The following is a 25,937-nucleotide window of genomic DNA, read 5'->3' as shown; positions in this document are numbered from 1 at the left end:
TGGATTGAATAATGATGCCTTTGAAGGGGTTTAAATGCCATTAGATTTTTGCTTCTGGGTGAGTTCTCTCCTGATATCCTGTGTTTTGCTATGGGAAAGTTTTGGAATAGTGGAAAATATTTATAAACTATTTTGATTCATTCCAGTTGCTTGAGTGTTCATTAGATTCTATTACTATATGATACAGAATGTATTTGTCTTTTAGACATATCTTGATTAACACCTAACAATAAAGACCTATAAAGACCTGAACCTCTTTTATACGTCATTTCTGTTAAATGTTCTTTTCTGAGTAAGTTCTCTCCTGGAATTCATTGGAATTGCCTGCCTCTTTTCCTGTTTTTGCCCTAATATGCCCTATTTTTGGTACAATTTATTTCACCTCTGATTCTTGAATGTTCCCCGGATTCTATTATTATATCAGCCTAGATTACATTGGTGTATTTGACGTATCTTCATCAACATCTATTAAACAGTAGCCTGATGACTGAAGATCTGAAACCCTTCCCAAGAAGGATTTTCCTGTTTGTTTTACTCCCTCTTGGAATAGTGGAGGATACTTTATCTTCCGTAGAAATAGCATCAGCGTTGAATTGTTCATATATTATTTTGTTCTCTCTATTGGACAAAGCTGTCATCTCAAGCTTTTTTAATAAACAACAATGACTGGAATGAATAATTAAAATCAGGACGGGACAGAAGAATAACGCCTTTAATAAATAATAGGGGATGGAATATCATATATTAACGCCTCTGGAAGTGACCGGTTTGTGTGCGCCTCCCTGAAACTCAGACTCTAAACACCCAAAACAAGTTTGGATTAGATTTACTGTCTGCGCCTCTTAAAGGACAGATATGGATATATTATTTATATTTTCAATCAGTCAGACCGATCTGAAGTTGTCAAATCTATCGTGAAGACGAGAAAAACTAAGCGGATTTTCAGCGGCATGCAGTGGAAATAAGCAGCCGGGTGGTAGTCGGAGCGTCGAGGCGGCATCGCTCTGAAATCCATCCCGCGGTCTGAGGCCTAAACTCTGGCAGCTGATACATGCAAGTAATTTTTAATGAAATATGAGCCGGTGGTTTTGGTGAAATATCGCTGTTTGTTGTGTTTATGGCTGTAGGTGAGAAAATGCTTCTGTTGATATAAGCAAATAGTGTGATGTTTGTGAACGCGGGTCATTTGACATGCAAAACAGGCTAAAGCTAACAGAATAACAGGACGCGCATCAAACACACATAAACATGTTAAAAGCACAAAGTATTAAAATAATCATGACTAAATGTAGTTAATTTCTCGTTTGTTGAGTATTGTTACTAAAATTAGTTTTATAAGAAAGGTGAGTTGATTTATTAATAAATGTGTTTAAATGCTTATTTGAGTTATTTTATTTTAGAAACTTCATTAAATAACATATTTATTAGGTTATACGTGTTTTAAGAAGGTCTCTCTCTCTTTAGGTTTGTGTTGATCCGTTGAAATGAGGAGAGAAGATACTGAACCGAGTCAGGACGGGTGAGAGACACAAACACACACACTCACTCTAGTCCCTCTTATAATAATGTAGTCTCAGTGTTTCCCCAATATGCATTTTGTGAAACTCACAGTTCTTTATATAGAAACCATAGTTACTAATCATGGTAGTGAGGAGCCATGTATGGTTTTACCTATGGTTACCAGGAACTATTACAAATATCATTGTTAAAACTATGGATACTATGGAAGAACTATGGTGCATTTTCATAATTATGTACAAGGCTACCTGTTTCCATCTGTGTAAAATCTGTACTCTTGTAATGCTCTCTGATTGTAGGAAAAAGTTATGTTGTTTTCTTAAGAAATTCCAAGACATTGCTGTAGTTTAATTAGTTGGAGCATGGGTGCTACCAAAGCAGGTGCTGTTGCCACATTATTAAAGGGCCCTTTGAGGGCACAAATAAACCCTGACGTGGCCCAGGCTGAAATTGAGTTTGACACCCCTGTTTTAATCTGTTCTTTGACCAACACTCTTTAATACTGGTCTGACGTTGCGGGCTTGTGGACACACACACAACAGCACCACTGCTGAAAAAATTCCTAGGGGAAACACTGAGGCTATATCTAGTGCATACTCAAATCACTGTAAACTACTGAATGTGTCAGATAGTACCTCATGTTTTTCCTTTGTAGTAAAGCTGAAGTCATGAGGGTAATGTAAAACCTTCATTAAAAGGAGAGAGACAGAAAGAGGGAGAGAGTGCAACAGTTCTGCATAATAACATTATGGATATGATTTTTTATAAATGAGCATTTTAATTGTGCCAATAGAGCTTAACATTGAACGCCCACTTTTTTGGCTGCCTTGGTTTCATACGTGTTTTTCCTATACTCATTTTCTCCATAAGCATTTAAAAAAAAAAAATCTTCAGTAAAAAGTGATTAAGCAAACCAGTTTGCTCTGTACTCATGTACTCGTCTTTTATGAGGAAATGAACTACTCACCCAATGAAGTGATGCAAATGATGTAGTCAGTCTGTATCCCCAACAAAAATATATATTGGAAGAAAAATATTGACAAAAGTATAACATAATATATTAGTAGTGTATTATTTTGTGTAGAGACAGCATTTTCAATGCTTTGGAAGACCACTGCTGAGTCAGTTTATCAATTCACCTATAGAGAAAATGAATGAAGGACATCAGCTGAGGAAGTGATGTAGACTTTTCCGGTTGACCTTTTGCATCAGCTAACTAGCTTCTCAACACTGCAAACAACAGGCACAACAACATGGAAAACTTTACAGCCACGTCCATTTCTTACATTCTTTATGCGTTGATTTTGGTGCAGATCAGATGTACGTTGTCCGTTGTGCTTATGGTGATGTCCGAAGACAGAAGACAGTGTGGTCCTAGATTGCTCTAACTATACGAGTTCTGCTTGCTTTACTTAGCGCCTTCAGTTTATAAGGACGTTATTCTTATAAACTCTGTGTAAAGTGCAATAAAAACATTTAGATTGAGGAGAGATGCCGTGAATAAATAGATGATTAAGAAAATATATGGTTTGTCTATTTTTTCCTAGCAATCACTGGTATTTTTATAGGTTTGTTGTCTGTATACTTGAACAGTTCTGCATCTGTCACTGGACCTGTCATTTGCTTCAGGCTTTATATTCAATAAATATCGTGCTTTCTGCCTCTTTCTATGAATGGAATCCACATGAGACAAGTAAAAGAAGCTGTTATTAGAGCCACTTGATAATAATTGAAAGATATATGCAGTAGATAATGTGTAATTTGTAATGTTTACATTCTGCATTCATGGTGCTAATTCTAGCATGTTTACCTTGGTCATAGTATGCACGAGTTATCCTTTTTTATTGTTTTTATGATGGAATTTGTGAAAATAGTCCATGTAAGATAATGAAAAAGTTTCTTTTTATACTTGTTTTTAGAGAGAGGCGTTTCATGCTACTGCAAAGATGGGTGTTAAGAGGATAAGAGGATTAGTCAATGGGCAGAATACAGACAAAAGAATAATAATTAGAGGCACATTCATGTTTCACAGGTGTAAACGGCTTACAGACCACTGATCCATCCAAAAATTTGAAGGCTGATGTATTGCTCTTCTCTGCTTTGTGTTGTGTTCGACTTCCGGGTTAAATGCATGTCATGAGGCACCTCTGTTTTTCGGAGCATGCGCATAACTCTGAGGCCAGTTGTGGTCTGATTAAAGTGTATACATGGACAAACCCGAGCTACGATCACATTATCTTGGTCTGTTAGTTCGATTTAGCAAAAACCAGACTAAAGCATTTACGTGACATTTTAAAAAGATGAATTGTCGCTTTAGTCAACTGAAGTCATGTTAACGCACTCAGTGGGACAGGCTGCTTGTGCGCTTATCACCAGCTCAAAACATGTTTGAAAGGAAAATCTTGCTGTGGTTGATCTGATTTGACTTGGTGGTTTACATGTGCACCTGGGCTTTCATTTAGGGTAGCTAATCTGTATTAATGAAAGCTAAAGCTCCTGATAATGCATCAGAGCACATGAAATCCTCTGGAGACCCCTGTTGGGCTCTGTAGCCACTATTTATGGAGGTATTTACATTGAAACACCTAAAGATCTTGTGTTGGACTCGTCAGGAACTTGCATCACACATTAGTTCTGTAACTGTGACTTGCAAATAAGGGTGAATCATTCTGAAAGAGCCTGTGGTGTGTGAGTGAAGGCATTCTGTGGTAATTCAAGACAAGCACAGCCAGTGCTTAAAGATATAATGGTAAAGAGCACTGAGAATTCACTGTAGGCATTGTGCCTTGTATGTTAATTCAAGCATGTCTGCAGATATGAATGCTGTTTCTATGTATAGGAGGTTTAAATGTCAAATGGTAGTCAGACTTGTCTCGTGAACTTGAGTCAAAGTTGCTTGGTGCAATGGAAGTATATTTAGTGAAGATTAAAGCACACCACCTCTTTTCTTCCTATTCACAAAGAGGTCTCATTTTAACCTTGTCTTCTTTAAATCTAGCCTAAGTAATTCAAACCACTTCAGATTATCTTCTCTTATAATCCCACTTCTTCATGTCTATTGGTTGGAGTACCATAGGAAACAACAGTCTGCCAAAATGAAAAAGAGTTTCATATTATAGATGGTGTCTATGTTTGAATTTTAATGTAACTTTGAAGTTGTTATATATATTGAAATGCATAGCAAGGATTTACTGAATGCCTTAAATTGCAAAAATGCACATAACAAGCCTGAACATGTCATGTCAAGAGGTAGTCAGAACTGTTGTTTTCTTTTTTCTCTTCTTTTTAAAAAGAGCTGTTTTTGCTCACATTTTAATGTTTTAGCCTGTTTGAGTTGTGGCAGTTTGTGCTAACGCAGCTGATCAATGTGTCTAACTTCCACAGTTTTGCTGCAAATCGTTTGAGACAGGCCCCACTCCAGCCCTGAATCCCAGCATGACGGAGGTCCAGGCCACGGTGGAGTTCTCTGTGGAGCTCCACAAGTTTTACAATGTGGATCTCTTCCAAAGAGGGTAAGAACATGTTTTCAGGGTTTCTTCTTTGGGTTCAGTCGAAGTTTGCCTTAATATTGAGCTAAATTAGATAGTCTTGGTTTCTTCTTGGCATCATAAAGAAATAAAGTCAGTTGTTTTGTTGACCTTAAGATGCAGTTGTACAGGGCTCATTATCACGAATTATCAAAGAACTGCAGCCTGTAACTCCTTTCTCCATTTAGACACCTCATATAAGAGCTCAGCATTCAGCAGAGAGCTTCACTGATATTAATAACACGTAATGGTTGCTTACACTGCTGTAGACAGGCATCCCATCATTCCTGCTGATGCATGCAGACACGAGTCCTAGCCTCTCCATCTATATCTATACGGCTTTTCTTAGAATCCATAATTTAGGAGCCTCTCCGTAACTATTTGCATTTAGGCACTTCACATGTGTCTGCTTGTACCGTTGTATAAACTGTTATACGGTTTTATTCTCCATTAATTGGCTTGCAGAAAAGGATACCTCAAAATAACTCATGAATGTTTCAGTTCGTTTTGATTCATGGGCCCGCGATTGGTATTACGATATTATGTGCCTATTTTACACAATCAGTTACATTTATTATCTCACAAATGCAACCAAAATATAATTTGAAACTTTTATTGAGCTCCTTGAAAAGTGCAAATCTAGTGCCCACATTTGGACATCTACCACAAAATAAGGTATTTCAGTTGTTGAAATAAAAATTATATATATATATATATATATATTAATAAAATAGTCACATACATGTGGTCATCATTTGTTTGACGACAACTTATTGCCTTGTGGAATGAGGTAAAAACACTACAGTGACAATTTGTCATCTGTTCAACAGTCAAGCAAGTCTTTTAATCCTAAATACATACTTACCCATCTTTTGTTTGCGACAGGAGAGTATGTGCTATCTGTGTTTTTTTTTTTCTGGCAACAGTTTCCACAGTTGTATTGAAAAATTCTGTTACAGTTTACTGTGATAAATGTTAGAAATGGTGTTGATGTGAAGATGTGAAAAGTCTTGTAATTGATGATGGTGCAGGGCAGATGTTTTCACTTTCCCTCATCAGTTGTGTTTAGAATGTCTGGGCTGTCTAGCCTTTTGACATGGTTGAAAAGCTCCATAGCACTTTAAAATAGAAAATTCTCATGTAGAATTCAAATGGGTCGCATGCAACACGATATTGAGGAAAGCCCGATTTAATCGCGCATGTGAGCCATTCTGCGCTATCCTGTCACCGGAGCTCTCATTTCGAGGGAAGCCTTGTTTACGCATGCACACGGATGGAGCAGAGTGCAATTTCAGGCTACAATCACACACCTTTGAGAAGCATATTTAGTGCTTATAAAGTGAGATTAATATCATAAGGTTGCTGCATCACCTGACGGAAATGCATACGGACATGGTTGGCATTAGAGTGTCAAAATAAAGGTGCATCTTAAAAAATTTTTTTTTTTTAAATTGATGTTTACGTGTTGCATCGATGACATTGCATTGTTGGTTATTAGATCCATGTAACGATCCAGATTGATGGATCGTTAAACCTATAAATGGAATCTCATAATGTTATTGAGGTTAGCTGCAGTGGAACAAACCTAAACTGACCCAAATTCAGCATGCAGCAAATATATTTTCTGAACATTACATACCTAGTTTTCTCACCCTAAGCACGATAAAATGAAAATAACATTTGACCTTGAAACATAGAATATATTGTAAGTTTTAGGTGATGTTTAAATGATAGTTTCTGCAACACCTACTTTTTAATGTCACAATGTAAATTTCTTCTAAAGGGACCGTTTACATAGGAACGGAAAAAGCTCTGGGCTGTCAACGGTGCTCAACGAGGTCGTTTGATGTCAACAAGGCGGTTTGCAACCTTTGCTAACATTCCACTTGTGCTGACATTGTCGCTGTGTGTCTAACTAAAACAGTGAGCCATTGGGTTTGCTCAGCTGTTCGTCAGGAAGCGAAACGCAACCCTTATTTGGCTCCTGCTGAGGGACTGCTTGTTTGTTCCTGTTCCCATATCTGTGTTCCGGCCAATGCATTGTATTCTTACCTATCTGCTCACCCCCTCATGAGTGCCTCCATGCATTTTTGATGTCATGATATTCTCATCTGAAGGATAATTGCAGCTCTATTTTGGTTGCCTGTACTTCCCCACCCATTGCAAATGCATTGGAGGATGGAGCACAGGATATGAACAAAAGCAGTGTGGATACAGCCGCGTGCTGAAGCTTTACTACATAATCAAAATTTTAAATGGTACAATAACAATGTTTTGCAAATTTCGGTAATCTGTTGTTAATAGGTATTTGTTGTTAATTCTATGACACTGTTTGATTTAAAAATGGGCTTTATCTGCCTGTACTTGACAGATTTTGTGTATATTATCATTATAATTACTTGTTCAAAAAATGTTCCCATTACTTGATATGCTAATCTAATACATATATTCAACGATCTGCCTACCGTGTGTTTGTATCTATGTATCGAAACTGAAGAAGGCTACTAGGAGCTGGTATCATACCAAAGGCAAAAAGCCAAAGACAACATTTCTCTGATGTGATCGGGGTGTCTTGTTTATTCAGCAAAGCCCAGATGAGTAAGAATGAGGAACTGAGAGAGCATGAGACATTTCTGAGTATTTCAACAGTAAGAAACAGCTTCCTCATGTTTGAGAACTGCGGTAAGAAGAAAGACTGAGGGCTAGATCTAATGTCTAAGCAAGCTGAAAAGTGTAGTGAGAGTGTTCATGGCTCATTTACAGGTGGTTAAGTGACGGTTTACGTGGTTTTGTGTCGCAATGGGAGAAAGGTGCCTTGAGTTGTTCCTGGGGTGAGGTTAGGGCATCTTCTGCCTGCCAGGAACAATTCCAGGCACCTTTTTAAATAATCATGCGTTTTGTGTCTAGTGAACTGCAGTTTGTTGTGTATGGCCTCTCCTCTGCTCAGTAGAAGTCTGCCTTACATAGGCCGTTCACTTTACTGTTATTCAAGGCCTCAATCAAAGAGGGTTGTTTTGATAGCGACTCTGCTCATAACAGAAGATCCAGTATTGGGTTTTGTGTGTGTGTGTGTTTGTGATACAGAGGGAGAGGGTCATAAATTCCATGTTTATTAGTTTTCTCATTGAATTGTTGTGCTTTTTATGGAATGATTTTTCTAAAGGTTGTTTTCCTGGTTGTGTTGACAGGTTTTATCAGATCCGAGCCAGTATGAAAGTGCTGCCACGGGTCCCACAGAGGATGGAAGCTAGTCTGCTGCATCCCACAGGTGATAACACACAAACACTTCAAATGAACATTCTATGCAGTGGAAGATGGTTTTTACCCAGGGGCTGCCTAGTACCACTTTGCTAAAAATGTAATACACTGAACACTGTATTTGTAATTGTAAAATATAAATATTGTTTTCGAAATATTGTATATTTTTGTTTTATCAGTTTTACCTGTCCAAAGGTTTCTTCAGGCTGTATATTTCATAGGAACACAGTTGAGCTGCAGTGTTTTAACACCTTTGAGGTTTAAAACTTCCCTTTCTCACATGCTTTTCAACGCTGTAGCCCTCGGCTCTTAAAATTATACATCAACATTGCTGCGTGTTTTCCTCGGGGCCTGCAGTGATTGACACAGTGGGTGTTAGGAATATTTTATTTTACTCTAACAGACTCCGTGTATGTGTTGGAGTGTGTAATGTCTTACACCCTGGGGTGATATGTGATGAGAAGCATCATTATTCAGCCAGTGATTTCTATAACTCTCTCCTCATAGGACTAGCAGGGCTGTCTATCTATTAGGATGTTTATGAGTTTTTCTTGAACTAAGGGCTTTTTTAAAATTTTTATATAATGGCAAACTCCTTTGTCTTGCTACGGCTAATTTCTTAGCTGGGATTTTATGTACCCCAAATACACACATTGAATTATATTTTCACTTTTTTTTTCTACTTGATTGGAAACGATGCTCAAAATATTCTGTGATATTTACCTGGATTTTTTTCTTTGAATCTCCTATTTCATCTTAACACTAACACTTATGTTTCCTTGGTAACCAAGTACACTAACTTTTCATTAAACTTTATTAGGGGCAAAATTATTGAATGGAATATTGCTAATGAAATTGAGGGATAATCAAATTTGCGGGGGGTAAATTATGTGAATAATTTTCAATAATATTTACTGATAGATTTTTATATTTTAAGATTGAAAGTCTTATGACACAAGTAAAACAATAAAGCTAAATAAATAAATAAATGATTAAAGCGTTTAAAAAAAAAAAAAATTTCCAAGGCAGGTTTAATTTTTTTTAAAATCTGTTATCAAATTTGTGATAGAATTCAACTACTGTGACAACCACAAAAATAAATAAGTCTTTAAAGGGATAGTTCACCCAAAAATGAAAATTCTCTCATCATTTACTCACCCTCATGCCATCCCAGATGTGTATCTTTATATGCTTTTATGACCTTCAAAGTTCTGGTCAGCATTCACTTGCATTGTATGGACCTACAGAGCTGAGATATTCTTCTAAAAATCTTAGTTTGTGTATACACATTTGGTATGGCATGAGGGTGAGGAAATGATGAGAGAGTTTTCATTTTTAGGTGAACTATTCCTTTAAAGAAACACCTGTATTTAATTAGCGTTTTCTTTTTGGGGCTTTTTTTAGCCATTGCTTTGTGCTTAAACCATTTTATGTACACACTCAAAAGGTGTCTGGTTTGAGAACCCAGTGGATTGAGTTTCATCTTGATTCATCAAGGATCTCTTACAAAGTTCTGTGTTTTTCCATTGATAGATGAATGTTTTGATAAAACTGCAGTAGTCCCTTTGGAGAGCAAAAAATTAATCTACAGAACAGGCACTCTCAGCCCCCCTCTGTGACTGTTTCGTGTGAGGTGTTATGTTTTGGTTGGATGGAATTACAAGACATTTCGTAATTATCGAGCCTTCTGATGACTAAATGTGGTTCAGTGAGATCCCCACTTTTAAAGAAACAGAAACATGAACATGGTTTTCATAATGGAAAAGTTCACCCAGAAATGAAAATTCGGTGATTATTTGGTTACCCGAATGATTTTTCAAACCTGTACAGCTTGCTTTCTTCCGTGGAACACAAAAGGAGTTCTTTCGAGAGAATCTTTACACAGCTTTTTTTTCCGTACAATGAAAGTAAATGGGTAAATGTATGTTTTCTCTCAGGTTCAGATCTGGCTTTCCCAGCGTCAGTTCAAGATGATGTGATCTGCAGCAAAACCTTTCAGATCCTTTACAAAAACGAGGAGATTGTGGTCAACGATGCCCTCGTATTCAAAGTGATGATGCTGCTAGACGCAAATAAGGTCAGAGAATTGAAAGAATCCATGAGAGAATCAGTCTCATGGTTCAAATAACAAACACTGAATGAGATCAGAGGATCATGTCTGCCTACATCACAAGTGAGTTTAAGATGTATTTTTCCTTTCAGGTGGAGGAGTCCTTAAATGAAATGGACTTTCAGCTGTCTTTGGACCTGTTCTTCACTGATGGTGACTTTTCGTACGTAGAAATATAACTGAACATTTGTGGTGTGCCAATAATAGCTATTTTGAGTGTTGCTTGCTAATGCAATTGTTTGTCATTTTGTAAAATTCACTTGATATAAAACTCAGTGTTTGTTTTTGCAAACCATCAGGACTGAGGACCCCAGTTCTCTCCAGAGCATTAGCAGTCGAACACTACGTTTGCACTTTAGCCTCCACGGAGGCATCCACCAGCACGTCAACGTCATGTTTGACTACTTCCATCTGTCTGTCATCTCTGCCACTATCCACGCCTCGCTGGTGGCGCTGCATCAACCTCTAATCAGGTAATCAGGACACGTTTCAATCATTGTCATTTTGTAGTATGCTACAAGGGAAGAAATAAGCTTCTTAGTTACATGTTTGTCTGTCTAGGGGTGGAGAGTAGTTTTTATATTAAATGGTTTAACAAGACATTATTATTTATAATTATTTACCTTATTTTGATAGCAGTTGAAGTGTTTGTGTGGTTTATTTGACTCCGTATTTGTCCCCTCAGTTTTCCACGGTCTGTGAAAAGCACCTGGCTGAACCGTAATGCTCCGACACAGACCAAAGACTCTCTCATCCCCACACTGGAGTCTGTGGTGTTCGGCAGCAGCTACGTCAAACAGCTGTCCCCAGATGTAAGAGTACACACACGCACATCAACTTCTAATATGCTTTTGAGATCAAAAGTCAGGGTGGATTCTTCACTTTTATTTCTGTTTTAATCTAAAAGTTAAAAATACCTTGATGATTTTGCATTTTCCAAAGCAAGGTACAAAGCCAGTGATTTGCTCTCATATCAGTGAGAGCTTTAAGGCTTGCCAAAAATACACCACCATTATGTAACTGAACAGCTTAAGCTAATACTGTAACTGAGATGATGTTTTGCATTACAGTAGTTCTCAGTCACATTAAAGTGATAGTTTACCCAAAAATGAAAATTCTGTCATCATTTACTCACCCTCATGCCATCCCAGATGTGTATGACTTTCTTTCATCTGCTGAACACAGTTTTAGAAGAATATCTCAGCTCCAGGGTTGGGGAGTAACGGAATACATGTAATGGGATTACGTATTTAAATACAAACTATTAGTAACTGTATTCCATTACAGTTACAGTTACATTCAAAAAGTATTTTAATTACTGAAGCGATTACTTTGCATTTTATTGTCATTTGTTTAATTGAATATTTAGTCTATTCAGTTGAAAAACATTTATCCATATAAATTATGCGATCCAAAGAGTGTTTGAACAGCGGTGAAACACTTTCTTATGATGTGTTACATTCATACAAGCAGACTTAGAAGTAAGTTTGGAGCAGTAGAAATAGAAATAAACCTTGTGTAAATTGCCATGTGAACATGTATATTTATGCTAAGCTTAAATGCTCTTTCTAGCCATTTTACATGCACTTGTTACCAAGCATGTTCGTATTTTTTTTATCAAGAAAATAAACGTTAGATTATAATTTTTTCTCTCTAGTAAGATTTTTCACATTAGGACAAAAATCTTATTCTTGATGAGAATCCTTAAAACATGATGAGTTTGCTTTATCTTGTTTTAGAAACAACACCGTGTAAGATATTTAGGTTTTTCAGAGAATGTATTTTTAACATGTGTATTTTGTCTTACTGTATACTGGCAGAGTTTTTATAGTCAAAACAAGTGAAAAAATCTACCAGTGCTGAAGAAGTAATCCAAAGTATTTAGATTACATTACTGACCTTGAGTAATTTTACAGAATACGTTACAAATTACATTTTACAGCATGTATTCTGTAATCTGTTGTGGAATACATTTTAAAAGTAACCCTCCCAACCCTGCTCAGCTCTGTAGGTCCATACAATGCAAGTGAATGGTGACCAGACCTTTTGTATCTCCAAAAATAGCATAAATTAAACAATAGCATAATTAAAGTAATCCATAAGTCATCAGTGGATAAGTCCATATCTTCTGAAGCAATATGATAGATGTGGGTGAGAAACAGATCAGTATTTTTTATTTTTTCTGTAGATTCTCCACTTTCACTTTCCCAAGCACTCTTCTTCCTGAAGAGGAGTTCTTCTTATGTTTTTGTTGAGTCACATTCTTTTTGCATATCACCACCTGCTGGCAGGGAGGAGAATTTATATGGAAAAAGGAGTTAAATATTGATCTGTTTCTCACTCACACATATCATTTTGCTTCTAAAGACATAAATGTAACCACTGGGAGTCTTATGGATTACTTTTATGCTGCCTCTATGTGATTTTTGGGGCTTCAAAGGTGTTGTCACCATTCACTTACATTGTGAGGACCTACAGAGCTGAGATAATCTTTTAAAAATCTTTGGTTGTGTTCAGCAGAAGAAGGAAAGCCATACACATCTGGGATGACATGAGGGTAAATGATGAGAGAATTTTTATTTTGTGGTGAACTGACCCTTTAAATTGCCTTAAAGGTGCCAGATGGACCTTCTTTTGATGTTCTTTTGCACAGCAATGGCACTTCTTTTACTGAAAGTTTCTGAAGATCAAATTTGAAGACTGTGCTGACCCAGCTATTCAGTTAAATTATTATAATAATTTAAAAAGTCAGTTTTATACTTTCATTACACAGAAAACCTTCTTAAAAAGATTGTATCATTAAGGTACTACATTTGCAAATCAGTTGAGACATTTTTATGATTTTTTAAAGATATTGATAGTTTTATTTACTATGGTAGCATTTAATTGATCAAAATACAGTCAAAACATTACTTGTGTTGCAAATTATAATTAATGTTTTAAATAACTGTTTTATATTTATATAATAATTTTTTTGGTTAAGTGTCATGAAAACAAAATTACCCCAAAATTAAAAGGAAAAAAATGATTCTAAATAAATCAGTGGTGATTCTCATTACTGTAATACTGTAATTTTTTACTGTATTACACTAAATATATATATATATATATATATATGTGTGTGTGTGTGTGTGTGTGTGTGTGTGTGTGTGTGTGTGTGCATTTTTTTTTTTTTTTTTTTTTTTTTAAATCAGCATAAATGGAAGCAAAAATATATTTGCAATAAAAATTCTTTTGGCTATATTCTCATGTCATCTTAGACTTATGCTGACACCTAGTGGTGTGGATGTAGCATCATTTATATGCGATACTTTTCAGTTACAGATGGCAATGTAAAAAATCACTATTCACAATAAGTCATGATTAATTATATCCATGAGTGTAAGTGTCCAATAACAGTGAGGTTACTGAGATTTAGTGAGTAATATTCGGCTGGTCTTGTGACCTTAACATGGCAGCACCCATGAGGGGACCCCCTGCATGTAGAATAAAACACCTTTTATTAGGTTACTGATGTGACTGGAGTCTTTATCTCTTGTGGGTGGTCATGATTTTACACATAGGTTTCAAAATTGCAATTAATTTGTTTGAGTATAGCTTTTTTTAATGAGGAAAAAATTACAGAGTGCACATTTTAGTTACTGCTGTTCACACACTATTCAGTGATGCATCAAGAGATTCTCTTAGTATGCTGGGAAAAACGTTCCTGTTTTTTGGGGATTTTTTTGCTTTATTTGTTTAACTTTATTTGTCAATGCAAAAAATCTCAAGACAAAAATAAGATGGTCCTGCTGTTCACACACTATTCAGTGATACATCAAGACTTTCTCATGGTTTGCAGGGAAAAACCTTCCTGGTATCGGATCAGTGCCTACAGCATGCCATCAGCCTGCACCAGACCATGTGTGCCAGCCTCCTGCGGGCATATCAGGGCCTGTTCTGCTACTTAACCACCTTAACCAAGAACCTGCCCTCCTCTCAACTTATGGAGCTAGGTATGCACTCCACCAGACCTGGAAAACAATAAATATTTGATTTCCAACCTGAGTTTGGAGGCTGGAATTATTTTAAAAGGTTACATACATTACATTGCACCTTATTTTTGAACCGTTAAGAGCATTTAGGGTGCTAATTGTCATGTTTTTAGTTTTCATCTACTTTGACATTGTTACAGAAATGTGTTAATATTTCAGATAAGCTCTATTTTGGCTCTGATAAATGTTTGATTTTCATTTCTATACCCAGTTTAGCTACAGAGCTTCAGTATATGTCTGTTTATATACGTATGTGTCATGATTTTTATGTTTTTTTTGTTGTTTTTTTTATGTGCATGGGATCATTTGCTTTCACACACTAATGTTTTTATATCTCATATGTTTAATCTCAACCTCATTGAATACTGACTGTGACTCACTCACTTGGACTTGGCCTATAGTAATGCAAATACTCACTTGTGAATAACTGTTTAACTAGCTGCTCTTATCTGGACATTTAAGAAATAGTTTGCACAAAAGTGAAAATTCTGCTCTCCTTCATTTCATTCCAAACACACATGATTGTCTTCTGTGGAACAGAAAAGGTCAAATATAGCAGAATGTTCACACTGCTCTTTTCTGTAGAAAGTAAGTGAATGGGGACATGTGCTTTTGAGCTAAAAAAGAAGCTTAAAATGAGTCCATATGACTTGTGTTCTATATTTCAAGTCTTCTGAAGCCATACAATATGAATGCAAACTTAAATTTCACTCTGTTCCTCATAAAGCTATTGTATGACTTCAGAAAACTTGGAAAATAGCACACTAGTCACATGGATTAGCTTTATATTGCTTTATTGTCATTTTGGAACCTTGATGGCACCAGTCACCATTCACTTTCATTATATGGAAAAGAGCAGTGTAAGCATGTTGTCTGTCTCATTTTGTGTTTCATGGAAGAAAGTTTGCAACACATGAATTTTCATTTTGGGTGAACTTAATCTTTTATTAGTTAATTGCGTGTTTCTAAGTAGCCTTTTTACCTCATAGCTGTGCTATCGTATGCTTCTGTCCTCTTTCGTATATGAATCAGCATGCAGATCCTTTTATCTCCTGTTCGTTAAAACTGGCCTTTAATACAACTTTTACTCCAGAACTTACACTGTTAACTCTCACTCACTCAGTCGAAGATAAACTACTCACCCCTGGCTGCATTTTGACCTAGTGTATCATGTGACTAAACTTGCATGTATTTAAGGATTAACTCTAAGCTCAAACAGCAAAAGGGGAGAGTGAAAGTTTTAAACGTGCCTATATGTGCAATCCCACCACTAGCCAAGCCCAGAATGCAGGTCCTTTATGAACGAGTTCTCAGAAGACCTTACCCTCCAGGCCAGAGGCACGTCTACATAGGTACGTCCCTCCAAAACCGACCCTCCGCTCCACATGCCTCTTGCCTTCCATTTGTGTCTTCCAAAAATTCACATTTAAAATGAATATTCTGTCCACATTTACTCACCCTCATGTCATTCCAAACCTGTATGAATTGTTTTTCTTCCATGAAACACAAAAGGAGACGTTAGGCAGAAAGTAAGGGTCTGATAGCCTCAGTCACCATTCACTTTCACTGTAATCATTTCACTGCAATTAAAGTGAATGCTGACTGAGGCTTAAATTCTGTCTAACATCTCCTGTTTTGTTCCAGAGAAAGAAAGTCATATGAGGTTTGGAAAAACATGAGGTTGAGTAAACAATGACAACATTTTCATTTTTGGGTGCACTGTCCCTTTAAGCTTTCTATCTATCTTCTGTTTCCCCTTACCTGGACGTTTGTCAATGGCAAGAGTCCTCCACTGAGGAAGCTCTTACCTTAGTTTAGTCTTACTTTCCTCTAGTAGTATCTCGGATCTAAGGCTGACTTGGGATCAGTCGGATTGCTTGAACAGTGCTGGTTCTCTGTCCTACTTCCTGTGTTGTTCCTCTGGCTCCCTCTCATGTGCTATGAATCAAAGGCTCTTCAGACAGACCCTTCTTTCTCATTCACTCCATACTGCTGCTGTAAGATTAACATTTTCACTTTGCTGTCTTTTCCCTTTTTTTAGAAGAACTTGATGTGGAGGCACGACTTAATGAGCTTTGTGAACAAGTCAAGGTATGTTATAAGTGTTTGTATTGGAACTGGTCATAGTGGTAGCTGTCCATCTTCAAAATTGTTTTTGTTTGATGGTTGTTACTTTGCTTGGCTGGTGCCCCCTGGTGGCTAATGCACGTGTGTGTGTGTGTGTGTGTGTGTGTGTGTGTGTGTGTGTGGTGAGATATTTTGCAGCAGAGGGAAGAGAGCCCAGATGAGCTGGCTGAACTGGTGAACATGAACTTGGCACAGCTGTGCTCTCTCCTCATGGCACTGTGGGGGAATTTCCTGGAAATGGTGTCGCTTAATGAGCGTGTCTCTGCACTGCTGGCCCAGGAGCACCACACACTGCGGGTAAGTTCTAAGATCGTTTCCAGGACCTCTCACAATTCACTGCCATATGCATGTAACTTGTCCCACAACATTTGTGCTATGAACATGAATGATACCTCAAACTATTCTACTTTAAGAGAGGTGTTTTGTTACTTTTGAAGTAATTTGACTTATGATTTTCACCTGGAGAACAATAAAACTGGTGGAAAAATCCCTTTGACTAACTTTGAAGGAGACATGTCTAAGAACCAAAATATTGGGGGTGTGGCTCTTTTGAGCCAATAAGGAACCACCTAGAACACCCTAGCAACATCCTAACACAAAGCTAAAAACCTCTCAGAACATCACAGCAATAGAGGTTGAAGAAAAAGTAAATTCACTGATGCATCACAATTCTTTTTCCAACTATTTGTTCACAGCTTATTCATGTGAAGGGCCACTTTGTTAATAAAATAAAATAAAGTCAGTGTTTATAATTTTGTATGATGCCATTACTGCCACACAAATGCTGTAACTACATCAACAGCAGTGTGGATTTTGTAGTTACTGCATTTTTTCTTAACCTGGTTATAGTTGAGCTAGACCTGTCTGTCACAGGAAAACTTGGTCTAAGAAACTGTATATTAAAGAATAATCAATAATAAATTTTTTTAGATATATCAGGAATTGTTTTGGAATCAGATTGTGACTTCCAGAATTGTAATCAGATCGTATCATGAGGTACCTAAAGATTGCCAGATTTCCCACCATACTTAGCAACCGCAAATGTTTTTTTTTTTTTTTACAGCGCTTAAATGTTTTTGCATTTTTGTTTCATGTTACATATCTCATATATCCAATTTAATAGGTGCGAAGATTTGCCGAAGCTTTCTTTTGTCTTGAACACCCCAGACAGAGCGCACTGGCCTACCAGGAACAGCAGTAAGTCTTAAAATATCATTACTGTAATGTTTTTTAGCACAAAGAAGAAATGTAAATTGTTATGACTTTTCATATTAACTTTTTTCTTTAAAAAAGTGCTCACAGTCACCAACAGATGACCACAGCTATCAAAAACTCTTCTTATTTCCTGTCCTTACCACCTCTTCCTGTTGAATGTGCTGACCTTGATGGGGATGTGAACTCCCTTCCAATCATCTTTGAGGATCGATATCTAGAGTCCATTACTGAAGGTATGTGTAGTGCAACTTTTGGGTTAATAACAAGGCTTTGATATCTTACCTTGGTTATAAAAAAATGCAAAAGGTGTGAATGAATTTGGCCTGTTAAACAACTTTTTGGGAGTTTTGTTACTTTTAGTCCACGTCAAGTGTGGTTCTGCTGTCAAGTGTTGTTTTAACAGGCTATAATATAAACTAAAGGCTATTGGCTATATAAAAAGGGGATGAGCCCTTCAATATGGACTGGCCAAACTTCTTGTTTCAATAGAAAATTTAAACAAAGGTAAGAAAAATGTGCTTATCAAACTATTTCATCTGGTCTGCACTTGGTGTGCTGTAATAGTTAAAGATCTGGTCTGGTAACCAATGGTTCAAACCCTTGGGACAGTCCATTAGCTTCAGGAAGACTGACTGTAATATTTGTGCTGTAATTTACTTTGGATAAAAATGTCTATTAAATGACTACTTCTTTACTATTTGGTCTTCACCCTGAAGATTGTGATGGTCCATGGCTTGGTCTCCACAATACTAGGAGTGGCTCTGTCTCCACTAAAGTAGACAAGTCCAACTCAAAAGACTTCATTGCTAGTGGGGAAGGAGCCCTCGGTCCATACCCAAATAAGCAGCTAGCTGCTCTTGCCACTGCTTGGCCTGAACAAAATGAGCCTCCCCTCAAATCCAAAGCCAAATCCATTAAACTAAGGAAGAATTCCAAGACCGAAAATCCCAAGAAGCTGACCAGGCAGGGCTCTAAAGACTCTGTGGTCCTCACAGGCTTCAAGAACTTGAAGGTTCCTCAAAGCGAACCAACCACCAAGTCCAAAGAGGTTGACACTCAATGCAATCAGAAAGAAGAGGTAGATGATGCAGGCCTATCTGCTGACCCCAGTGGTAGACCGGGATACAAGTGCGTGCTCCTGAATGAAACTATAAGCACCCATTTTGCTCACAATGCTAAAGACTGCACCACAAGCGACAGCTTTTCTAATCTTTTGAGTTTGCAAGCTCAGGCGAGACCCCAGGCAGGTCCTGGAGTAGAAGCCACACAGAGCGCAGCTGTGCACAGAGTTGATTCGACACATCCGCCTTCTGGGCTTAGACATATCGACGTCAAGCCGAGTGACAAGGACCCCTACCAGGGCGACAAGGTCACCATTCTTCTACCATACCACACAAATCCGACCCCCAATAGGGATGTTCCAGAGATCACACAGACTGATTTCTCTGAGTTCAAGAGTCGAGTTGGGGATGGTGCCACCGTCATTGGTGCTGTTGGAGGTTGTGCGGCCGCTTTGAGGAGTGACTGTGTTCCTCCCGTTTCCTCCCGTCTTTCAGACTCAGGAATAGAGAGCGAGTCTAGCTCTGCACAACTAGTCCCAGTTTCTCCATCTCCTTTATCCCCTACTGGGCTTGAGCCGTCTTCTGAGCAGGTTCAACAAAATACCCACCAGAGACCCGGTTTGCTCAGCCCTGCCTCCAGAGGAACCGCTGCATTGGAGGCTCTCAATCCAGAGAGCACCAGTGGTGTCAGCGGCGTACAGTCTTCCCTCACCTCCATCAACTCGCTCCCCTCGGACGATGAGGTGGAGACGGAGAATGTTAGTAGGAAGTCCAGCATCCTGGTGCAGGAACAGAGCCTAATTTTTTCTGGAGAATTTCAGAGCCTCCCATTATCCAGCTCTAGAGTATTAGCTCAGCAAAGACCCTCCGTTGGTCACGGAGATGGGCTGGGGTCTCACAATGAGGACCTTGCTCTCCAGTTCCGCTATGAAACCTTAGCTCCAGACAAGCAGACGGGATCTGCTGAGAGCGATCTTCCAGGTGGAGGTGGTCCATGTAGTGAGCCACAGACTGCTGCCCAGTCTAGTACATCAGCCACCAGCAGCACTGATCTTGTGAAGAAAGGCTTTGTGGAGAACTACTTTGGCTCACGCTCCAGCACTGACGTTTCCGAGATCAGCCCACTAGAGACTGCTGCCGTAACGCTGGGAATCCAGACTTGCTCCAATGCTAATGATGAAGATGATGAAGAGGAGCAGCAGGAACATGAGATGATTGAGAACGGTTACTATGAGGAGACAGATGGGCCTGTTTATGTTAATGGACTTCCAGGGGAAGAAGAGAGTTGTGGGGATGGGGGAGCAGAGGGGAGGAGCCTTTTTTATGAAAACTTGGGATTGGAACAGCTTCAGAAAACATACATTGCCTCTGCCGGCCTGCAGACACGGCCTGCTGGACCAGCACCGACCAGCAATGATGTGATCTGGTACAAGAGCGCCCCCACTGCTCAGATGAAAGTGTGAGTTTTTTCTTCTTCCCCTTCTTCCTCTTCTTCCTAAATTTGTCGTGCTCAAGGAAAAGGACAAAGATTCTAAATGTTAAATTGCTTAGTCAACACAAAATCAAAATTGACCCTATTTGCTTCCATAAAACATGTCTTATTGTGCACATTATTCCAAATAATGTTTTTTTTTTCTCTTGCCTTTGTAGTCTTCCATAAAAATTTTAACTCTAAAATGACTTTTTGCTGACACCACCTAAGTTAATGTTAGCAATAGCTAACATTGTTTTATGAGACTTTAGACTTCAAGCCTTTCTAAAATCTCGCCAATATGTAACACAGTATTAAATATTAAATACACAATATTCAATTTAATTCAATGCTGCCTAACATTAATTTAATAAAAGTTATTGCAATAATAGCAAACAATTATAGTTTTGAAAAAAAAAAAAAAAAACTATTTCTATAACTTACTATTGGGGTACATCAAGATTCTCTTTGGGGTTATGCAAACATATCACCCTGCAGCTCTCGCCTGGTTGCCCACTAAAGCTAAGTAGGGTTGAGCCTGGCCAGTACCTGGATAGGAGACCTCCTGGGGAAAACTAAGGTTGTTGCTGGGTCCTAATGTGGGTCCTAATGCCCCAGTATAGTGAAAAAAAATAAAATAAATAAATAGCACCATCTTTCAGATGAGACGTTTAACCGAGGTCCTCATTGTGGTCATTAAAAATCCCAGGGCAGTTCACGTAAAGAATAGGGGTATACCCTTGTGTCGTAGCCAAATTCCCCCCATTGGCCCTTATCCATCATGGCCTCCTAATAATCTCCATCCCTGAATTGGCTACATCACTCTACTTTCCTTTCCACCAGTAGCTAGTGTGTGGTTGGCGTTCTGGTGCACTATGGCTGCCGTCGCATCATCCTGGTGGATGCTGCACACTGGCGGTGGTTGAGGAGGTTCCTCCTATACTATGTAAAGCGCTTTGAGTGCCTAGAAAAGTGCTATATAAATGTAAGGAATTATTATAATAATAATTATTATTAAACTTGACATTCAACTACCACATAGTAGTCTTCCACGATCGACTGCTAGCTCGCATTCAGGTCTGGCTTCATTCTTGTATGGAACGCCTACTTGTAACGATCCATTCTCCTCCTGATGGATAAAATCAAGTCCTGTCCTACACGTACAGTAGTAGTATGGGTTGCAAATGCTGTTTCATGTTGACTTTAAACTAGAATTCTGGCACTTGTAAATATTTTTAGAAGTACATACAAAGGAGGAACATTTAAAGCATGATCAATCTTATATACCACTGTTCCATTGTTTGTGTGTGTAAACGTTTAGGTTTGTGCAAGCAAAAGAGGAGTTGAAGCAACTGAAGTTGCCAGGCTTCATGTACAGTGAGGTGACAGATTTGGCATCCACTGTACCTTATTTCAGTATGGATGAGGATGAAAGCTGTGATGAGGGCATACACCTCATTGTATGTGTACACGGCCTAGATGGTGAGCAGACACAGACAAGCCCATATTGTTTCTTCAATTCCTGTATAATCTTGTTTGAAAATTCAATATCAAAAGATGGTCAGATCCTTTTTTTTTTCTGGTTATAAAAACTCTCTTTCTGTCTTCAGGTAATAGTGCAGATCTGCGGCTGGTGAAGACTTATCTGGAGCTCGGTTTACCTGGGGCACGCATAGACTTTCTAATGTCAGAGCGCAACCAGGTAACCTTGTAAATCTGTCATATATGTATATAAAGACACTGCAGACTGCATTTAAAAAGGGACAAATTAAATAGCTTGTAAAAGAAATTGAACACTTGACAAAAATGAAAAAGCCTTCAATTTTCTTTTGTTATTATTCAAGAATGACACATTTGCAGATTTTGAGTCGATGACTGACAGACTTTTGGATGAAATAGTGCAGTACATACAACTCTACAATCTAACAGTTTCCAAGATAAGGTAAGACCCTTTTTCTCAAGCTCAGATAAATGAGGCCTGCACCAGTGCGTGCTTCATAAAATGATGCTTTGTGGCCACATAGGGGGTGCATTTGGCACCATTTTCCACCATTATATATAGAACATACTATTGGCTTTTTGAATGGGAAAGCGAATGCCACAAGACTCTTTGCCATTTGAGAGAATGCCAAATGACGTCACTGATTGCTATGACAAGCTCATTATGTTTTTAAACTCATATCTTAAATGCAACTGTGATATACTCCTAGCATGACGAAATCACTGTTTTGTCTCTGTCAGTTTTGTGGGTCATTCTCTGGGAAATCTGATTGTGCGCTCAGTGTTGACGAGGCCCAGGTTTAAGTGTTATCTCAGCAGACTGCACACGTTTCTGTCTCTGTCTGGACCCCATCTTGGCACGCTGTACAACAGCTCAGCCCTCGTCAATACTGGTAACACCTGCTCATGACCTCAGCACATTTCTGAAGACATCATGAACAGTCACTCATTCATTTTTCCTTTGTCAGGGTTGTGGTTTATGCAGAAGTGGAAAAAATCTGGCTCTCTCCTGCAGCTGACCTGTCGAGACCACTCGGACCCACGCCAGACTTTCCTCTATAAGCTGAGCAAGAAAGCAGGTAAGTGTAATGCCATTCTGATTCAGCAGAAGTTGATGTTAGGTTGGGTTACTTTGTACTCTGACACTCACACTCTGTTTCAGGTCTTCAGTTCTTTAAGAATGTGGTGCTGGTGGGATCTCTGCAGGATCGATATGTGCCCTATCACTCTGCTCGAATTGAGATGTGCAAAACAGCCTTAAAAGACAAACAGACTGGTAAGTCTGCTTTTATATTTCTTAAAGGAAGTTCACCAAAAGTCTCAAAAAGTAGAATTAAAATAGTCCATTGGGCTTGTGTTTTTTTTTCTTCCAAGTCTTCCGATGCTATTCGATAGCTTTGTATGTGGAACAGAACAAAATTGTTGTGTTTAGATCATTTAGCCCATGTAGAAAAGGTGTGTAATTTCTGCACCACTAGTGTTACCTAACGGACTGCAGAAATAATGACCGTTTTCAAACAGATTTTCCCACCCCAAACTTAACTCATTGGTTGAGCCAATGTTGCTTTGTCCAGCTGGTTGGGAGACCCCAAAGAACACTTCTGTGTTTGCACTTTTCAGCGAAATTGTTTAATTATAGTTGTCACTGCACATTAAGCTGAGATAGGAGAAAGCGCTTTAACATTGAAAAAACTACACACATCAAATTTAATGATGCTTTTACCTAAATGTTTTTAACTTTTCTGCTTCTAACCAAATATCCCTCTTCTTCTGCTGGTTTGTCTCTTGTCGTCTACTCATGTGGTGTCAGGCCCAGTGTATGCTGAGATGATTGAGAATCTTCTACTCCCTGTGCTTCAGAACAAAGACTGTAACTTGGTGCGTTACGACGTCATCCATGCGCTGCCCAACACCGCCAACTCTCTAATTGGCCGGGCAGCCCACATCGCTGTCCTGGACTCTGAGATTTTCCTGGAAAAGTTCTTCCTGGTGGCAGGACTCAAGTTTTTTCAGTAGCCTGCTAGATCAGAAGAATCCGGAGCGAATACCTCACTGCAAATGGATTTTTGCCAAGTGTTTTTCTGATTTATTTTTTAAGTATGCTCTTGGAGGTAAAGAAAAATATATCAGTATTATTTTTTTTATGATTTTGTTTCTATTTAGTCTGTTGTAAATGGGGAATTTATCATTTTTATTTTTCTACTACCATTCTTTTTTTTTAAGGTCAATTTTAATGTTTTATTCATTATTAAGAATATCAAGCCTCCTTGTGGTATTTTTTTCCAGTGTTATTTATGTATGAAATTAATTTTTACCATTTTTGTTTTAACAGTTCATTCTAGTAAACTCTCTTATGCTGAACTGGAAATGTAGCTGCTAAAAAAAAAAAGAATGAAATATTTATTGGGGGTGGAGATCCAGGTCTTCATGGTGAAAGCATGTTCACTTGAACATTCTGGTATCTACAGCTGGCTTGCATACATTTTTCTATCAAGAAATTGCCATTTGACTACACATTTTTTTACTACAATCCTTTTTTTATTGCAATGTCAAAGGCTTCCTGAACATGGACGAACATGTGATTGTAGCTGAAACGAAGCAGCCTTGGACCGTTTGTTGGTTTTATATGATGTCTCTGGTGCCCATTGCATTATCATACACAATCTTAACCCAGCCTGGAGTTGGGCAGAGAACACAGCTTGGCATGTTAGCATTTTAATTTTATTAAAGGGGATACAGGTAACTAATTAACTGGGGATGGGTGTGGGCTAGACGGTTAGTCAGTTTATACAGCACAACAAAATCTGATCACATGGTTTTGGGAAAGTATTTATGTTTGGTTTCCTATGGAGGACTTCAGTAACAGTTGTGTGCGAAAACAATTTAAATAAAACATTGAATTTAGCTTGTTTTTGTTAAAATGGTTTTGTATCATGGACTCCACATTTAATTAAATGTATTCGCAATAAATACATTTGTGTCATGTTTAATAAAAATAAAAAAATCTTGTGGATAAAGGCTATCATTTAGTTTTAAGTAAGGTTTAACACAATTTATATTCTGTCATTATTTACAGTACTTAACGTTCCATCCGGAATGTTGCTGGTTTGTTTTTTTGTTTTGTTTTTTTAAACACAAACAGAATTTAAGAATCTTGACGCAGCTCTTTTCCATACAGTAGCAGTTCATAATAACCACAGCTGTCAAGATTATCAGTGAAATAACTTAATTTTCTTTCTGTTCCTAACACAAAGAAAGCTATCGTATTACTTCAGAAGACTTGGAATATAGTCCATAAAATGGACTACTTTTTTATGTTTTTTTTTAAAAAATTTTATGAAGCTTTACACTCAAAATCAGCTGTCCTTGTATGGAAAATAGCTGCATAAAGATTCTTCAGAATTTCTCATTTTATGTTACACAGAATTAATAACAGCATATGGGTTTGGAACAATGTGATTAAATAATTAATAAATTTAAATGTCCCTTTAAAGCATCGTTAAAATATATTGTTCCCTAGATGGCAGTGTTTACCAGATCTCACACCGGGAGAACCATGGAAAATAAGATGACTGTTACTGTACTGAAAATAAGATGACCTGACTGATTCTGTTTGTAGCACATTTAACTTTTGTTGTATATCATTAGTTTGTATTTGTAGTTTTAAAACTAATGCAAACCATATTGTGCCAAATGGCACCAAGATAATTTCCCTTAGACTTTATAATTATTTAATTGTAATTATTTGTTTACTCAATGCTATGCTAAAGAAGAAACGTGCATCATCTTGTCAACCTTAAGTGAAATGATCCTCTGCCATGAACATTTTTTCTTCCCTTTATTTAGCACTATACATGTTTATCTGCATGTAGCCTCTTAAAACCAGCTGATCTTTGGAATGCAGTGTAACCATGGAAACGTAAAGACCTGAATGAAAGCAGCCTGTTGAGCAGCACCACCCCCAGTTCTCCAGATTCCCACTGTCAGTTGCCGGACGCTGCTGTGGGATGATGTCATGTTGTTTGGAAACAGAGGGGATGGTGAGAGATGACCTGGCCAGAGAAAAAAGCAGCCTTGAAGTGAGAGATCGAAGGTCAAATAAATGTGAATGTGATC

The 25,937-nt window shown here is 38.0% G+C and overlaps 1 protein-coding gene across 4 annotated transcripts; it reads left to right on the top strand.

Annotated features, from left to right (window-relative positions):
• Positions 1 to 748: 748 nt before the first annotated feature.
• LOC127412421 (protein FAM135A-like) lies at positions 749 to 24,843 on the top strand. Of its 4 annotated transcripts, XR_007892421.1 has the most exons (23): positions 753 to 1,053; positions 1,465 to 1,519; positions 4,903 to 5,030; positions 8,234 to 8,313; positions 10,241 to 10,380; positions 10,506 to 10,576; positions 10,713 to 10,886; positions 11,099 to 11,225; positions 14,255 to 14,408; positions 15,722 to 15,799; positions 16,489 to 16,538; positions 16,713 to 16,871; positions 17,698 to 17,771; positions 17,868 to 18,022; positions 18,506 to 20,309; positions 21,643 to 21,803; positions 21,932 to 22,023; positions 22,166 to 22,263; positions 22,563 to 22,714; positions 22,790 to 22,900; positions 22,984 to 23,097; positions 23,632 to 23,932; positions 24,154 to 24,843. XR_007892421.1 is itself a non-coding variant. In XM_051648754.1 (22 exons), exons 3-22 carry the CDS (start codon positions 4,954 to 4,956, stop codon positions 23,835 to 23,837), a joined length of 4,077 nt encoding a protein of 1,358 aa, XP_051504714.1. In that variant the 5' UTR covers positions 753 to 1,053; positions 1,465 to 1,519; positions 4,903 to 4,953; the 3' UTR covers positions 23,838 to 24,843. The 4 variants fall into 4 exon arrangements, 2 of the variants coding, with proteins under 2 accessions (XP_051504714.1, XP_051504715.1); XM_051648754.1 differs by having other exon boundaries at positions 23,632 to 24,843; XM_051648755.1 differs by lacking the exon at positions 15,722 to 15,799 and having other exon boundaries at positions 23,632 to 24,843.
• The last annotated feature ends 1,094 nt before the right edge of the window (positions 24,844 to 25,937 follow it).

The sequence above is a fragment of the Myxocyprinus asiaticus genome, chromosome 21 (genome assembly GCF_019703515.2).
Source record: "Myxocyprinus asiaticus isolate MX2 ecotype Aquarium Trade chromosome 21, UBuf_Myxa_2, whole genome shotgun sequence".
In the NCBI taxonomy this organism is placed as follows: domain Eukaryota; kingdom Metazoa; phylum Chordata; class Actinopteri; order Cypriniformes; family Catostomidae; genus Myxocyprinus; species Myxocyprinus asiaticus.
This window is presented reverse-complemented; position numbering and strand designations above follow the sequence as displayed.